The sequence below is a fragment of the Narcine bancroftii genome, chromosome 3 (assembly GCF_036971445.1).
Source record: "Narcine bancroftii isolate sNarBan1 chromosome 3, sNarBan1.hap1, whole genome shotgun sequence".
NCBI classification, from domain to species: domain Eukaryota; kingdom Metazoa; phylum Chordata; class Chondrichthyes; order Torpediniformes; family Narcinidae; genus Narcine; species Narcine bancroftii.
In genome coordinates, this window is record NC_091471.1 from 224,590,089 (window position 1) to 224,606,153 (window position 16,065).

General features: G+C 38.8%; 1 protein-coding gene across 1 annotated transcript in view; it reads left to right on the top strand.

Moving 5' to 3' along the window:
- antxr2a (ANTXR cell adhesion molecule 2a) overlaps window positions 1–16,065 on the top strand; it is a 184,389-nt gene that overhangs the window by 81,881 nt on the left and 86,443 nt on the right. Inside the window, exons 9-10 of the mRNA XM_069926743.1 lie at window positions 797–895; window positions 5,121–5,190. Of these exons, the coding sequence (XP_069782844.1) occupies window positions 797–895; window positions 5,121–5,190 (169 nt within the window). The remainder of the gene's footprint in view (window positions 1–796; window positions 896–5,120; window positions 5,191–16,065) is intronic.

Consider the following 16,065-nt stretch of genomic DNA (forward strand, 5'->3'; position numbering starts at 1 on the left):
ATGAGAAGAGTTGGTGTTAGGTATCTGAATCATTACTGCCCATTTCCTCATTCTGTCCATTTTCTAATTCTGCCCATAGTATGTTGCTCCCATCACATGCGGCATGCACTTAAGTGGACTTAGTGTCGTCGTCAGTCAACATGAGTATATTGACACCCTTGTTTATCTGCAGAATAACTTTAAATGTTTATTATTTTTATAACTTTTGAAAATTAAACATTCTAGCTGTGCTTTATTTTATGATATTTTCTATTTTAAATTGCCTCAAGATTATGGTTATATTTAAGTATTTCATCAAATGGCTTTTTTATTTCGCAGTAGCTTTCACAACTTCTCCTCTGTAACTCTTTCCTACGGAGTTAACTCTCCTGTAAGAAAAAGTCAAGATTTCCAGTCCATTGATTCATTAGAATCAATGCCAGAAACTTTCGTACATCTATCTGGAGGAAACACAAAATAAATAATTAAATGATACTGCGATAGAGTATGGAAAGAAATAACTGCAAGTTCAGAGCATAATTGGCTAATTAACCATTTCAGAGAAATATCATTGAAAAGTTACAATTTGAGTGTAGATCTCCAGAACGATGTCAAATGCCATTATCACTCCACTACTCCCCCTCCCCTGGTGACTGGTTTTACCAGATATAATTATAGTTTTAACTTCTCACAATGCACTGCTTATTATCTGCTTCAATGTGCAATGAACAAGGATTGTAGGTGATTTCAAGAGTGACAGTGCGGTATTTTTAACTTCCCCTCATTTAAGTGGAAATTATTATGTCTTTGTTTGCAGAAGAGTTTGAGATGGTATTGTGGGGAAATGGCTTCAAAACAGGCAGAGGAACAGATTTGATCATATGCAGCTATTATATAAATGCTTCCACTACCATATGTAAGTATATCAGTAAATCCATCAATTATTTTTGCTTAATATAGATGATGGTTGCAATCTTCAGGTTATGGAGAAGTTTTACATTCCAGCATGAACTCTAATTCATTTAAAAACTGAAAATGATTTTTTTTGCAAATTGGAGAAGCAACACTTAATATTCCATTTGGGCAATCTCCAACCTGATGGCATTAACGTCGACCTCTCCGCTTTTAGTGAGGTCCTTTTCCCCTGCCACCCTCCTTTCTCCGACTCTGTCTCCTTTTCTCCAGCTCCACCCTTTCCCCCAACATTCTGAGAGCTCCCCAACCGGATGGCATTAACATAAACTTCTCTGGTTTTTGTTAGGTCCCTCTCCTGCCTCCCTCTCTGTCTCCTTTTCTCCAGCACCCCACCCATTTTGAGAGCTCTCCCCTCCCCCATCACTTCTCAGCTTTATGTTCTTGTGCCCACCCACCCATGTCCAACTTTGACCTAGTGCCTGTGAGCCTGTGCTCCTACCCCCACTCCCCCACCCCCACCCCTACCCCCACCATTTTATTCATACACCTGCCTGCTTTTTGCTCAGGCCTGAAATTTTGGTTATGTGACTTTGCTACATAAAGAACACTGCGTGACTTGCTGAGTTTCTCCAGCATGTTTGTGTAAACTACAATCAAGCGTCTCCAGACTTGTCTAACAACAGTTTATTTGCATTGTTTAACTTACAAACACAGCTGCTGAACAAAAATTAGCACAGATGTAAGGCACCAACTGATAAAAAAAATGTTTGGTTGCACCTTGTTCCTGTACTGTGTTCAGGGGATTCCATTCTGTAAATGGTTTCTCTGTTTTAAAGGAGACACAAGAGACTGCAGATGCTGGAATCTACAACCAAAGACAAGCTACTGCAGGAACTAGGAACATAGGAAGTAGGAACAGGAGTAGGCCAAAAATGGCCCATCGAGCCTGCTGCGCCATTCAATACGATCATGGCTGATCTAATTTATGACCTAACTCCACCTACCTGCCTTCTCCCCATATCCCCTAATTCCTCTATCATGTAAAAATTTATCTAACCGAATTTTAAATATGTTTAGTGAGGCAGCCTCAACCACTTCCCTGGTTAGAGAATTCCAAACATTCACTATTCTCTGGGAAAAAACTATTTTTCCTCATCTCCGTCCTAAATCTACTCCCTCGAATATTGAGACTGTGTCCTCTCGTTTTAGTTTCCCCGGCCAGCTCAAAAAACCTTCCTATATCTATCCTATCCATACCCTTCATAATCCTATATGTTTCTATAAGATCTCTCATTCTTCTGAAATACAATCCTAGATGATTTAATCTTTCATCATAAGTCAACCCCTTCATCCCAGGGATCAACCTAATAAACCTCCTCTGGACCGTCTCCAAAGCCAGTATATCCTTCCTCAAATATGGAGACCAGAACTGGACTCAGTACTCCAGGTGCGGTCTCACCAGTACCTTATACAGTTGCAACATTACCTTCCTACTCCTGAATTCAATTCCTCTAGCGATGAAGGCCAACATTCCATTTACCTTCTTAATAACCTGCTGCACCTGCAACCTAACTTTTTGTGATTCATGCACAAGCACTCCCAAGTCCCTCTGCACAACAGCATGCTGTAGTTTTTCACCCTTTAAATAATACTCAGCTGGGTCAGGCAGTGTCTGTGAAACAGAAGGTAGTCAATGTTTCAGGTTCAGACCCTCCATCACAACTCCTGATGCAAGGTCTCCACCCACAACACCGACTATCTCTCTGTCTCCACAGATGTTGCCTGACCCATGGAGTTAGGGTGGCACGGTTGGAGCAGCGCTGTTACAGTGCCGGTGATCAGGACTGGGCTTCAAATCCCGGAGTTTGTATGATACCCCCCCCCCCTGTATCTGCATGAGTTTCCCCCCAGGCGCTCTGGTTTCCTCCCACCATTCAAAACATACCTGGGTTTGTAGACAATTGGGTGTAGTTGAGCAGCATGGACTCATGGGCCTGTTACCGTGCTGTATATCTGAATTTTAACAATAATAATAATTTAAGATTCCTCCGTCAGTTTGATTTTTGCTCACACCTTACAGCTACTCTTTGGTTAGCAAATTTCTATTAGTACTTGTTGAAATACATGAATACAATAGGGAGAAAGTTTGCTCGGAAACTAAAATGGTGAAAGTGCAGAGTGCAATGAGAGTAATGAAGACTCTGAAGTCTTGATAAGGAATTGGTCCTGAACAAAATCTGTACCTTCTTATAAGCTTATAGGATTTGATTTCCCCTCCTCCCCCAATTGTTTTTGCAGAATTTGATTGTCTTTCAACCAGGAAATACTATGGTGCTTTCAATAGGCCAAGCACTTAATCTTTATAATTGGCGAGGAAGCGAGGGAAGGCTCATACCTAATACTGAAAGTGAATTACGCATCCCTTGAGGCAAGACGGAGAAATGGAGAGTGAGGTACGGGTGGAGCAGGAAGAGATGACAGAGGGTGGCCGAAAGAAGAGAAGGAGAGAGTCTGTGAATGGGGTGATAAAGAATAGTGAAATTATGTGGAATGTATGAGGGACAAGGCAGAGGAGAGAGGGAAGGATGAAAGATAGTAATGAAACAAAGGAAGAGGAAAGGGGTGAGATTAAAGAGAAGAAATAAATAGATTGGGTAGAAGAGTGGAGGTGGGGGCAGAGAGTGGAGGAGTGGGAAAATGCTTTCAGAGAGGCGTTACAACATCAGACACTGGAATAAGAAAAGGGTGAAGAGGAGGAGTGGTCATAGGTGAAGGGGTGGACAGAAGAGAGTGGAAGCCTTGTGGAGAAGATGTCTGAGGCAAAATAAAGACAAAATGGGCAGAGAAGAGGAAGAAGGAGAGAGAAGAAAGGGATTTCATTTTAAAAAAATATTAGTATGGTGACATACCATTTCAGTCCACGAGTCCGTGCTGCCCAATAAACCTACACCCCCAGTACGTTTTGAGTGGTGGGAGGAAACCGTAGCCCCCCCCGGGGAAAATCCATGGAAACTGCTGTCCTGACTGCTGGTGTTGTAAAGGTGTGGTGCTAACCATGCTCGCCCCCCCATATATATTATAGGAAAAAGATAAGAGCATTGAAGCAAAGAGAAACAATGCCTGTAACGCACCTCCCTTGGCTCTAATAAATGTGACTGGAGAGATGGAAACACAGGCCAGAATCTCTGGACAGAAGCATCATTTGGAAATGTTATGCAGGAAATAGTCCAAACAGATCGTAAGTTCAACTGCAGTTAGTATTGGCATGTCCCGTACTGGGCCTCAGCAGTTCAGTAGCTTTGTGAAGTGCATGGAATGGAGATGGGATAGAGGTAATGTGGCAAACAGAAAACTCTCGAGCAAAAGTATGCTTCTTCTTGAGTTCCAGAAAGACAATTAAAAATGGGTCAATATGAAACTCACTGACAGAACTAAATAACCTGAGTTTTCATTTTTAAAATTTAAAAAAGTTATGAATTCATCAGGATATTTGCACAGTCTTGCCTCAGGAAAATCAATTCAGCATGGAAACGAGATGCTAGCAAAGCTTGAGGGATTTTCATTTACACAGATAACCTATTGATTTTCCTTTATCATAATGTACTTACTTGAGGACTTTTTATTGAACATGCAGACATAGGAATAATAAAGGCAGGAATGTAACAGAAGTATGAGAATTAAGCTTCGTGCACTGCAATCGATATTTTTCTTAATATGCTGTTAAATATTGTGGGAGAAACAATCACACATAGTGTCTTGTTCGTGGTGTTCATGAACTTGTAAGGTGGCGATGATTTAGTCACTTCATCTTTTGGAAAGGTGTTAAAAATATTATACTAACAAGTTACCTATCATGAGATGCTAACTATTTAGAAACTGTTCATGGCACAAGAAGAAAATTGCAGAACATTTTCTAATCTATGGAAAACACAAATTTTTTGTTTTGAAATCTTTCTCTGATGTAAATTTATTTCAGTTCATTAAAAGTTTTTTTTTAAATCTTATTCCCTTGAAATTTACTGCCTGTTTTGTTATTCATGAACTTACAGAGTTTAATTTCCCAGAATGTATGTGTAATTTTGATGCGAATCTGTGTCATTCTTGCTTCAAAGTTTAATGTGCTTCTTAAAATAAATGTTAAATTTAATATCTTGGGAAACAAGATTTTTCACCACTTCATTGAACAATTTCAGTACGACGAGCTCATCCAATGATTTATTTTCCAGATGAGAAAAGTATCAAGGTGATGGATAATTACCTGCTGTGCCCAGCACCCATGCTGAAAGAAGTGGGGCAGTAAGTCATCAATTAGTATAAGTCTGTAATTATAAATAACCAGGTATTTGACAGGACATTCTCAGATCTTCTGGTTTCACCCTGTACTGCACTGCTTACCATTTCATTCCTGCTCATTACCTGGCATTCAGCTGATTTGCATCTGAAGCAGAATATTTTACTGCATTTAAAATGTGAAAATTTAGGGTCACAAGATAATAAAGGATTAAACAAGGTATCAGAACAAATTGGCGTGAACCAATAGGACGTGTCAGAAGTGTTGAATGGCTATTTTGTAGCAGGTTTCACTCCAGTTGACTTTGTTAAGCTTAATGCAATATTTAGATTAGTCAATAGTTCAAAAAAGCAAGCTTCTCAAAGCACATCAGAATATTCGACCTGAAAGCTGTTACCCGAGAGTGCGGATAGAAATAGAAAGACCTGCGTTTATTAGACTTTCCTGATTGAACTTGAGAAGGTAGTGATGAGCCTTTACGTTAATGTCGGCTTTGTGGAGAAACTAGTCCCTCAACGCTGTTAGTTTGGAGTTTATCGTATTTTGACCCAAGAATCAGTGATAATTATGTCAGGAAGGTGAACAGCATGATGGGGGAGTTTGGTGTATTTCCTACACTTACTTCTTTGTTATCTAGGTAGTAAACATTGAGAATTCGGGATGTGTCTGAAGAGGAAATGGCAAGTTACTGCCTAGTGTTCTGGAGATCGTACACAATACAGCCATATCAGATCATTTGTGGTTGGGTGAAGGTGTGAAAGGAAGAATATTTAAGGTGAATGCCAGTTGTAGTTGAGTGGGTTTTTGACATATAGCACAGTATCAGGCCAATTTGGCCCTACGAGTCCGTGCCACCCAATTTACACCCATTAACCTACACCCCCGGTACATTTTGAAAGGTGGGAGGAAACTGGAGCCCCCAGAGAAAACCCACGCGGACATGGGGAGAACTTTCAGACTCCTTGCAGACAGCGCATATTTAAACCCCTGTCTGGTCCCGATCGCTGGCACTCTAGAGGCATTCCACTAACCGCTACGCCAACCATGCCGGCCTTTTGCTTGTTTTGACCTGGATTTTATCATACTTCTTGAATATTGATGGGACTACACTTATCCAGGCAATTGGAGAATACACTCCAGAGATGTATCTTATAAAGGGTGGAAGGGCTTTGGTGTTCTTACCTGAGAAAGGATGTTCTTGCCAAGGAGAGAGTGCAGCAGTGATCCACCAGTCCAGTTCCCTGGAAGGTGGGTAAGCCATTTGGAGTTTAGGAGAATGAGAGGAGCTCTTATTGAGATAAAGAGCATTTCCAAGATGCTTCACACAGTTGTTTCTTCTTGCTTTTGAAAAGAACATTAACCAGAAAATATCTATGTAAATTGTTTTATTATAAGGTGCTTGTGGAGACATTAGAAAGCAAAGGGCAGAAAAATGAGGGCAAGAGAGAGAGAAATTGGAATGGAAAGAAAGGAAAAATGGAAAAAGCAGAGGGGGATTAAAAAAGAGAGAAAGATGTGATTGCATTTACGTAATAAAAAGGTGAGAGCTTATGGAAAGGAAAAATGGCTAGGGTTTCTTCAGAGAAATTGACGTGGAAATATAATTCTAGGAATTATTATAAATCAGCACAGTTGAGATTCATTAATGTAATGTATGAGTTAAATAATGCTCCAGCATGGGTACATATAGAACTTGATAAGATAAGAGAAACTGATGCTCAACACTATTTATAAATGGAATGCAAGATTGTCAATAACAAATAAAGAAACACGCATGATGAAACATTTAATTGAACTTTGGAATAAAATTGATAAAGAGATTGGAGAAAGAGGTTTAATAAAATTATATAAAAAGAGGTGAGAGTAAAAGTTAGATTTCAGATTTATTGTCAAAGTACGTACATGACAGATTCTTTTTTCCTGTGGGCGCGGCAAAATTACCATTAATTGGTCGTGCAAACAATAAACTGTACACAGATAACGAATGTAAACAAACTGCAATTCAGGGAGAGCAAAGAGAATCAATCAAGTGCACAAGTAAGAGTCCTTAAATGAGTCCCTAATTGAGCTTGTCGATGAGGGGTCTGATGGTGGAGGGGTAGCAGCTGTTCCTGAACCTGGTGGTGTGAGTCTTGGGCCCCTAAGCCTCTTTCCTGATGGCAGTAGTGAGAACAGAGCGTGTGCTGGGTGCTGCGGATCATTGATGATTGCTGCTGCCCTCTGACGGCAGCACCCCCTGTAGATACAAGTTAGAAAATTACAGCACGTGATGTTGTGCTGACCTTTCTGAACCTACTCAGCATTATAAACCTTACCTACCTCAAACCCATAACCCTCTCTTTTTCTTGCATCCATGTGCCTGTCCAAAAGTCTTCTAAATGACCCTACTGTATCAGCCTCCGCCACCATCACTGGCAATAAGTTCCAGGCACCCACCACTCTCTGTATTAAAAAAAAATTGCTCCTGACTTTTCTTCTGAAATTCCATCCCCTCACCTTAAACAAATGTCCTCTGGTATTTCCGACTCTCACCTTGGGGTGGGGGGGTGGGGGGAAGGTGCAGACTGTCTTCCCTATCTCTGCCTCTCATAACCTTGTAGACCTCTTTTGAGTCCACCTCTCATCCTTCTTTGCTGCAAAGAGAAAAGCTCTAGTCTGTTAACCTTTCTGCATAAGACAAGGAAACATCCTGGTAAATCTTGTCTGCACCCTCTCCAAAGCTTCCACATCTTTCTGATAATGAGGCAACCAGAACTGAGCACAGCATTCCGAGTGTGCTCTAACCTGAGTTTCATAGATCTGAAAAATTACCTCATGATTCTTGAACTCAATCCCAAAACAAATGAAGCCCAGCATACCACAGGCCTTCTTAACCACCCTCTCAACTTGTGCGGCAACCTTGAGAGATCTATGGATTTCGACCCCAGGGTTCCTCTGTTCTGAATACTGTTAAGGAACCATGTACTCCATCTTCGAGTTTGACTTCTTAAATACATTATCTGGATTGAACCATATCTGCTACTTTGCCCAACTCTACATCCTGTCTACATCCTATTGTAACCTATACAACCTTCAACATGATCCACAACGCCTCCAACCTTCATGTTATCTACAAACCTACGGACGCGTCCTTCCACTTTTTCATCCAGGCCATCTATGAAGAACACAAAGAGCGGGGGGTGGTGGGGGGGAGTTCAGAACAGACCCCTGCGGAACTCCACTTTTCACTGACCTCCAAGCAGAGTACATTCCATCTACTACTACCCTCTGTTTTCTGAAGACAAGTCAGTTCATAATTCACACAGCCAAGGTTCCATGGATCCTATGCCTCGTGGTTTTCTGAATGAGTCTACCGTGGGCGATTAGTCAGCTGTGGTAGGTGCAAATCCATTCAAATGGGGAAAAAATCTTTATTTTTTAGCTCATCTGGATCCAGTTAGAAAATGAATCCTTCCTGCTCTTACCTTTGAATCCAGTGGCAAGGTCTAAATGACATCAATGACCCTGACGATCTCAACAAAAGTCAAACATTGGAATGAGTTTTGTCGATCAAAATTGCCAATGACTTTGCAGTTATTAATTGCATCTAACTTTCAGAGATAACTGAATGCAATTTAAAATAGATGTAAAAAGAAAATAACTATATAAAGCGTAGTTAATAATTAGAAAATTAAATGAAAGCAGAATAATTTAGAAGGAGTAGCTCATCCTGTACCTTCAGCATAAGTCCAAAAACGTGGAGCCTTTTGATGGATTCTGTGGACCATCGTTGTTTTCCAATTCCCTTGATGAAATAGATCTATTGATTAAGTGCAGCATATTAATATTAGAAATTTCACTGTGTGGTTGGTTGTTTAGTCAAGATTGCATTCCCCTGTTATGCATGCTACAACTGGATTAATGCACTGTTTAATATACACTGTTTAATATACATTGGTTTAATATACATTGGTTTAATATACATTGGTTTAATATACACTGGTCAGCAGTATGAAAGGAGTGCAATGGAGCTGCATTGTTTTAAGTCCGTTTTCTGTTACTTCTCTTGAAATCCATACACACACACCATAATATTGTTTCTTGGAAAATAACAGAATGCTCGATAGCTTCTATTTAAAAAAAAGATCAACCTCTAATGACTTATAACATTTTTTAAAAGTCTCACCGATTGTTATCAAGATCAAGTTTTATTTGCGTTGATCTTGTACCCCGATATTTCTCCATATTCCTTCAATTTCTTATGTAATTCTTTTATTGATAATTCTGGTTCTGTTAAGTATACTATGATGTCATCTGCAAATAGACTGATTTTATATTCCTTCTCTTTTATTTTTATCCCTTTTATTTTATTTTCTGTTCTTATCAGTTCTGCCAAGGATTCTATAGCTAAAGCGAATAGTGAGGGAGATGGTGGACATCCCTGCCTAGCTGACCTGCTTAATTTAAATTGGTTCGATATATATCCATTTACTGTCACCTTCACCATTGGACCCTTATATGATGCTTTAATCCAATTAATATATCTCTCTGGTAGGTTGAACCTCTGTAATACTTTGAATAAATAATTCCATTCTACCTTGTCAAAGGCTTTATCTGCATCTAAAGCAACAGCCACTGTTGGCGTCTTATTTCCTTGTACTGCATGGATTAAGTTAATGAACTTACAAACATTGTCCGTTGTCCGTCTTTTCTTAATAAATCCAGTTTGATCTAGTTTTACTATTTTTGGTACACAGTCGGCCAATCTGTTTGCTAATAGTTTTGCTATTATCTTATAATCTGAGTTAAGTAGAGATATTGGTCTATACGATGCTGGTGTTAGTGGATCTTTCGCTGTCTTTGGTATTACTGTAATTACTGCTGTTTTACATGAATCTGGCAAGTTTTGTGTTTCTTCTATCTGGCTCATTACTTCCAGGAGAGGAGGAATTAGTAACTCTTTAAATGTTTTATAGAATTGTATTGGGAGTCCGTCCTCCCCAGGTGTTTTATTGTTCGGTAGCTTTTTTTTTAATATATCTTGTATTTCCTCTATTTCAAATGGTTTTATCAATTTATTTTGCTTCTCTTCTTGCAATTTTGGTAGTTCAATTTTAGCTAGAAACTCATCTATTTTGTCGTCTTTCTCTTCGTTCTCAGTTCGGTATAAATGCTCGTAGAATTCCTCACAGTTTTCATTGATCTCTGTTGGGTTATATGTAATTTGTTTGTCCTTTTTCCTTGATGCCAATACCGTTCTTTTAGCTTGTTCTGTTTTAAGCTGCCAAGCCAGTATTTTGTGTGTTTTTTTCTCCTAGCTCGTAATACTTCTGCTTTATTTTCATTATGTTTTTCTCCACCTTATACATTTGTAGTGTTTCGTATTTTATTTTTTTGTCCGCCAATTCTCTTCTTTTTGTTGTATCTTCCTTTGTTGCTAGTTCTTTTTCTGTACTTACTATTTCCTTTTCCAGCTGTTCTATTTCCCGATTGTAGTCCTTTTTCATCTTAGTGACATAACTTATTATCTGCCTTCTCATGAAAGCTTTCATTGCATCCCATAATATAAATTTGTCTTTCACTGATTCCGTATTTATTTCAAAGTACATTTTAATTTGGCGCTCAATAAATTGTTTAAAATCCTGTCTTTTAAGTAGCATGGAGTTTAATCTCCATCTATATGTTCTTGGTGGGATGTCCTCCAGTTCTATTGCTAATAACAAGGGTGAGTGATCAGATAACAATCTAGCTTTATATTCCGTGTTCCTAACTCTCCCTGGGATATGGGCTGACAACAGGAACAGTTTAATCCTTGAGTATGTTTTATGTCTACTCGAATAATATGAGTATTCCTTCTCCCTTGTGTGTTGTCTCCTCCATATATCCAAAGGTGCATTTCCTGCATTGATTTAACCATATATTTGGCTACTTTGTTCTTTCTGCTAGTCTTTTGTCCAGTTTTGTCCATCTTTGAATCCAAATTAAGGTTAAAGTCCCCTCCTATCAATATATTCCCCTGCGTATCTACAATCTTCAAAAAAATATCTTGCATAAACTTTTCATCTTCTTCATTATGTGCATATATATATTGACCAAATTCCAGAGTTCTGAATATATCTGACATTTTATCATTATGTATCTCCCTGCTGGATCTATTATTTCCTCCTCTGTTTTGATTGGTACATTTTTATTAATTAATATAGCTACACCTCTGGCTTTTGAGTTATATGATGCTGCCGTTACGTGCCCTACCCAGTCTCTCCTTAATTTATTGTGTTCCACTTCATTGGATGCGTTTCCTGCATGAATGTTATGTCTATTTTTTCTTTTTTCAATAAATTTAATAGCCTCTTCCTTTTGATTTTGTTATGTATTCTGTTAATATTTATAGTCATAGTTCAACATGGCCATTTCATACTTTGTTTACATCTCATTCTGCTTCCTCACCACCACCTTTCCCCTTTTCCCCATTTCCATTTCTCAGTTTTCTTTTTTTGAACGCACTGTATGACAACACTTCTAAAGCATAAAATATTTCAACCATTCCCACATCTAAAATTCCATTAACCCCAAGTGTCCCCCCCTCTCTGAGTCGCCCCTTGTCCCTTGCTGGGCAACCACAACTCCCCTCTCCATTCGGACTGCGAACCCGTTCGCAAGTGTCAACTGATTTCGCAGTGACTGTTATTCTCTCCCACTCAATCCCCTCCAGAAAAGACTTCTATCTTCACATTACAACAAAGCTCCCCTCTTTTCTTTTCTTTTTCTTTTATTTTTTTTAACCTCTCCTCTTTTTCCCCCTTTTCCCTTACTTCCCTTTTCTTCCCTCTTTTAGTTCTTACTTATACCTTATTTTTACTTTTTTATATGTCGTTTGTTGTCGTTCTTTGTTCTTGTTACATCTCTTCATCTCTCTTTCTGTCTTGCAGTTGTTCTGCAAATTCACGTGCTTTCTCTGGATCCGAGGACAGTCTGTTTTGCTGCCCCGGGATAACTATTTTAAGCACCGCTGGTTATCTTAACATAAATTTATAACCTTTCTTCCATAGGATCGATTTTGCTGCATTAAACTTCCTCTTCTTTAGGAGCTCAAAACTTATGTCTAGGTAGAAAATTTTTTTTGACCTTTGTATTCCAGTGTTTTTTTTTCTCTTCTCTAATTTTATTCATTACCTTTTCCAGTATATTTTCTCTTGTTGTGTATCTCAGAAATTTGACTAAAATGGATCTTGGTTTTTGTTGTGACTGTGGTTTCGGGGCTAATGTTCTGTGTGGCTTTTCTATTTCCATTCCTTCCTGCATTTCTGGCATTCCCAGGACTTTTGGGATCCATTCTTTTATAAATTCTTTCATATCTTTGACTTCTTCATCTTCCTTAAGGCCCACTATCTTTATATTGTTTCGCCTATTATAGTTTTCCATTATATCCATCTTCTGACCTAACAACTCCTGTGTATCTTTAACTTTTTTGTCACTTTCTTCCAATTTCTTTTTAAGTTGTTCACTTCCATTTCTACCACCATTACACGTTCTTCCACATTTTCTAATCCTTTCCCTACATCTGTTATGACCAGCTCTATTCTACTCACACTTTCTTCTGTACTTTTCATTTTTCTTTTCATTTCTCTAAATTCTAGTGTCAACCATTCTAATGCTTTCATTTGTTCTTGGAAAAAAATTTTTGTCTATGTACTATCCATTCATTTCACCTCCTATTCCTCTGTGCAGAGCTTGGTGTTCTTCTTCTTCATCTGTGTGTGCTCTTGGGTTTGTGTCTTCTACTTCTCTTCCTTGTATCTGTGCCTCTTCTGACTTTCTTGTTGAGCTGCTTGTCTCAGTTTGTTGTTTTTTTTCCCCATGGTTTCTTGATGTTGGTCCTCTTCTTCTGGGCTGGTGATCTGTTGTGTCTCTTGCTCCCTTTTTTCTTTCTCACCCCTCCCGTTCCCATTGCTTTCTTTATCTTCCAGCTGGGAGCCCTGCTGTCGGGCCTCTCTCAGCTGTTTGTGCTGTGGAGTTTAGCTGGTCCCCCCTCCCGTCGGTGTTCGATAAATGCTATTGATTATTGGTATTTCAAAACAAAAAGTACCACCACCGTCAACTCAGACCAAACAGTTTTAAATTCAAGTTGTGTTTTTTTTTAATATAAATGTATCACTCCTAATTTTTGAACAGTTAATTTTTTGGTAAATTCAGAGGCATTTTGGATCAACGCAATTAACATTTGTATGATTTGCAATGAATTACATTGGTCAATATCTCAGGTTTTTCCGACATACATATTGTTCCTCATCCTGTCTATGGCGTTCAGAATAACATTTGCAGGTACAGATTCTTCTGATGACTTGACTGCTTCCAGCTCAGTTGACAGATGTTTGTAAATTCCCCTAACAATCACTTCAGGCCTCTTAAAATGATGCTTTAGGCTTTCCCAAATGAATCCTGCAGGCCATTGGGAATGTTGCTTCAGGCATGCTCCAATAGACCCTCAGGCTTTTACCCAACAGATGCTCAATGTTTTAACCAATGGATACTCCGAGGAATGTGCTCGCATCAGATGTTAATGACTTTTACCTGAACATTCTGACCAGTGCTTTGCTTTAGGCAAGTCACACTGGTTGATTTGATATGTTAATTCTATATGTTATGGTGAATGATCTTGCAGCTTTTTTCAGATAATCAATGAGTACATAAATGCCTTGATGGGTTTAGATGCAAAGTTAGTTGCATAGGCAGACATTCAGATTTGCTTTCCTCTGCTTAATCTGGTCAAAACAAGAAACAAATGTTGTTTCTATCTCAAAAAGTCAGTCTTTACTTAATGATCTCTGCTAGTTTAGGTATTTATAATGAAATAGAAAAGCATACCAAAGGATTCAGTGAATGATTGAGAAATTATTTATGTTCTTACTTAACACGCATGCAGCAATGAGCAATGCACCTTAATAATTTTTTTTAAACCTGCAATGAAATTCCAGCATCAGATGCTTCTTCTCTTCCCTCCATCCCATCTGTATTCTGAAGTGACAGTTTAAAATTTAAGTTCAAGTTTATCATCATCTGACCAAACACAACAGTGTTTCTCCGGACCACCGTGCGCGCGGGCGCACACACGCGAATACACACACACACACAGACACACACACACAGACACACACATATAATTTAAAATAAATGCTTACAAATATTTTAGGATGATTTCCTTGGTACATTAATTTTGCAATCTGTGGGAAGAAGCTATTTCCCAGCCTACCAGTCCTGATGTCCATGCTCCTGTACCTCCTTGATTATATTAGTAGAATTTTTGGGGGGGAATCTATCATCGTCACCCCTTCTCAACACAATTTCCTCTGCAACTGCAAGAGGTACAGCACCTGTTCATTATTCTGTTTCTTTATACCAGTGGTTCTCAACCTTTTTCTTTCCACTCACATACCACTTTAAGTAACCCCTATGCCATCGGTGCTGTGTGATTTGGAAGGGATTGCATAAGGTGGTATGTGAGTGGAAAGAAAAAGTTTGAAAACCACTGTTTTAATCGAACCTTATTGACTCGTTATGTGCACGGTTTCATAACTCCAAAGGAAATGGGTCAATGACAATTTTTCTCAAGCCAAATATTTCAGTAACAATTGGGTCTAGAGCAGTGATTCTCAACCTTCCCTTCCTACTCGCATCCCACCTTAAGCAATCCCTTTCTGATCACAGAGCACTGATGGCATTGGGATTACTTAGTGGTATCTGAGTTGAAAGAAAAAGGTTGAGAACCACTGCTTGATTCCTTCCAAAGACCCAAACAGTCTTTCCAAATGAAGCAGCAAATGACTAAGGTATTGGATTTAGTGGTGAATTTTGGTGCATATGGACATTTTACAATAGATGTGACAACAAACCTCATCATTATTATTGAAAACTCTTGGCATTCAGCAAGTCTGGCAAATTGGATCCAAAATTGACTCAGTGGCAAGAGGTAAAGGATATTGGTAGATGAGTGTTTTTATGACTGAATGGAACCAATGGAGTTTACTAGAACTAAATCCTTTAAACTTTGTAAGATCTATGAATGATGTAGACTTGAATGGGGCGGGCTTGATATAAAAGGCTTGCAAATGATACAAAAATTGCTCATATGAATGAATGTTTTGGCCAGCAAGAAGATTTAGACACTATGGGCGACTGGGCAGAAAGGTGGCAAATGGAATTTAATCGTGAGAAATTGAAGGGAATGCATTTGGGGAAATAAAACAAGGCAAGGGAACGTGCAGTAAATAGACAACTGAGTGTATATCTTTGGATAGCAGAGCTGGTCATTAAGGTATTTAAAAGACTTATGAGAGGCTTTTCAAGGGAGGCATAAATTATATGTGAGGGAAGGTTTATATAGAGGCAGATTTAATGTACTTTGCGCGGTTGCATGTTACTCTTGAAGGTTTCCTCCCACATTCCTAACAATTTTTGTCAAGTAATAAAACAGAAATGTAATATTACACAAAATTGCCTTTAGTATGCCATAAGTTGTCCCCAGTATGTAAATGTGCGGTAGTTTCCCAGGAATGCTGATGGATCTGGATAGCATTAGTCTAAAAACGAGTGCTTGATGATCAGCACAGATGGGACGAAGGACCTTTATAACTTTTTGTCTGTATAATGGATTAAGTAATTTGCACTCTTTTAGCCACCACAATGCAAGAAAGATGCGATTAAATCTGAGCGGGAGCTGAGGAGAGTTACAAAAATGTTGCCAGGATTGGAAAATTTATGTTTTGAAGGGATTACTGAATAGATTAAAACAGTGGAGGGAAAGGAAAGACTTAATTGAGCGGCCTATGTAATTGAGGGAGGACCCTTTTAATTTAGCAGGGGGACAAAAATCAGGAGACATGAATTTAAAGCGATTTGTGGAA